At 48.1% G+C, this 2117-nt stretch overlaps 1 protein-coding gene across 1 annotated transcript in view; it reads left to right on the top strand.

Moving 5' to 3' along the window:
- The window catches only part of LOC127749544 (neural-cadherin-like), a 28462-nt gene that overhangs the window by 18113 nt on the left and 8232 nt on the right, over positions 1-2117 (top strand). Inside the window, exon 3 of the mRNA XM_052268124.1 lies at positions 1384-1601. Coding sequence (XP_052124084.1) covers positions 1384-1601 — 218 coding nt within the window. The remainder of the gene's footprint in view (positions 1-1383; positions 1602-2117) is intronic.

Raw genomic sequence — 2117 nt, 5'->3', positions numbered from 1 at the left:
GCTCAGCCTCAGCCCCAGCCAACCTTCGAAACACGGCTCACAAAAGTTTCTAGAAACAAACCTGAGCACGTGAAACAATCGTCTAGGCGTTAGCAATTAGATACTAACAGAAAGAAGCTTTAACCGAGTGTATATGTCTTTGAACATCGACAATAAATTTTAGCCCAACCGATTCGACCAAAAATTTTTAAGCTTCAATCAGTGCAATACAATCGCTTTTCGAGCCGTCTTTGCCGTGAGCAAACCGAGCTGCTAGGCAGAATTCCGATCTGTGTTCCAATTGTGATTCTGAACCGCTTCTCTTCTGTGACGTGAGTATCAACCAGTAGAACGCGTGTCTGTTTCCTTGCATGGACACTTTGCATGCACTCTGTGAATGAATCAATAATACTACCAAACTAAAACTAGCACAGCTGGTTTTGTGACATTTACGCACGTCTTGTTGTCTTTAGTAGTCTTATTTGCGTTTCTAGTAAGTGTCTGAAAATGAAACTATATCTTAGTGTTATGCGCACAGACTTGCTTACTAGCACGGAAAAAACATGGTCACCACGACGAACATTGTTGTTAATATTATTCATACCAAAATTGTTTGATCCAGGTGATAATTTACTATTTAAACCAAACTTCCTGTCAAATACTTTGGCTGGGACAACCAATATTTTTGTAGACTACAACACTCATGCGCTAATCTCGACAAACGCAATCGTTGCTGTATCAAAGGTGTTGGTTGGGCAGCAAAAGTTGGTTCTCCCATCAAATTGTTCTCGCCGGGAACAAACAAGTCTTGCCGCATGTCTATTTTACTTTCCTCGTTTCGTTGTGGTGACGAAGTTTGTTTTGCCATGCAAAGTGTGACACTAGTGTCACATTCGCAAAGGATATCCCCCTCCATTTAGCAGTCAAAAGGATATGGGAAATAAACTCTCGAAACGTGTTAGACTGTCTCACACTTGGTGTGACAGGTTGTTTGAACACATTTAAGTAAACCATCTTTTAATAAACAGAGGAAACTTGCATCTTGCATCACATGGAAAACACGGTTTAAACAATGTCTAACCTATTGAGGAAAAAGGGACAACTATGAGGAACTATTATACCGTAGTTCTTTAGATTTTGAAGAAGTCTCTTTTAAAAATGTGGGAATTTCCCTCATATTTTTGAGAAAATTTCCCTTAAAAATCGGAGGAGTTTTCCACAAATATGGGAGATCCTCAAAGTATTTCCTTTTTCCCTTTCAAAAATAAACCAGAACCAGACATTGTTTTTACCGCCTTGAAGAAGGGAAACGCCGAAAGTGTCCTCTGTCGGTCTCTCGAGGCGTTTTCCCCTCTTCCTGGCAGCACTTGCTGACGGCGCTCTCTCGCCTCTGCCACCCAACAGGTGACGGCGACCGACGGCGACCAGGACAGGCCGCAGAACATCGTCTACTTCCTTACGGGTCAGGGGATCGATCCGGACAACCCGGCCAACTCCAAGTTCGACATCAACAAGACGACCGGCGACATCTACGTCCTCAAGGTGAGTCAATCGGGGAGCGTCGCAGGTCAATCCCCACGCCACGCCCGGCCCCGCCACGCCACGCCCCACCGCCTGCGGAGGCAATCACCGGGGCGGGTCTGCGATTTCAGCGCACCTTCCCGCCGCCGTCCCCCGCCAACCCAATTTGGCTCCTGTTTTTCACGCATGGGATGCCTCGCTCGGGGGTCCGAGCCGGGCCGGGCAGGTGTCTCGAGGCGACCCCCAAAAGCCGATCGGGGCGCAGCCAGCGCGGGACAGCTGAGCCCCACACCCCGCCTGCCCCGCTAAAAATAAAGTTAGTCGTCACAGAACTAACAAAGATGCTCATTTTGAGGTAGCCAACTCAACTTGGGTGCGCGCGGCTAGTAGTTTTAAGTTGTTAGAGCCAAGAGATAGTAGTTGCGGAGCCGCTGCTGTTCTCGTGTTTTCCAAGCTGCGCTGGAACGGCGCTTTGAGAGACGCGGCGAGCTCACCTGAAGAACGCGGTATTAGAACGTGAGCTCGCCGTGATTTCTCCAATGGCACCCTGGCGTCGTAGTTTTCCATGGAATCCGTTCGGGTGGCGCGGAATCCATAGCTGGCCGGCTTCCTGGAGA

This window comes from Frankliniella occidentalis, unplaced genomic scaffold, assembly GCF_000697945.3.
Source record: "Frankliniella occidentalis isolate FOCC.00 unplaced genomic scaffold, Focc_3.1 Scaffold64, whole genome shotgun sequence".
In the NCBI taxonomy this organism is placed as follows: domain Eukaryota; kingdom Metazoa; phylum Arthropoda; class Insecta; order Thysanoptera; family Thripidae; genus Frankliniella; species Frankliniella occidentalis.
This window is presented reverse-complemented; position numbering and strand designations above follow the sequence as displayed.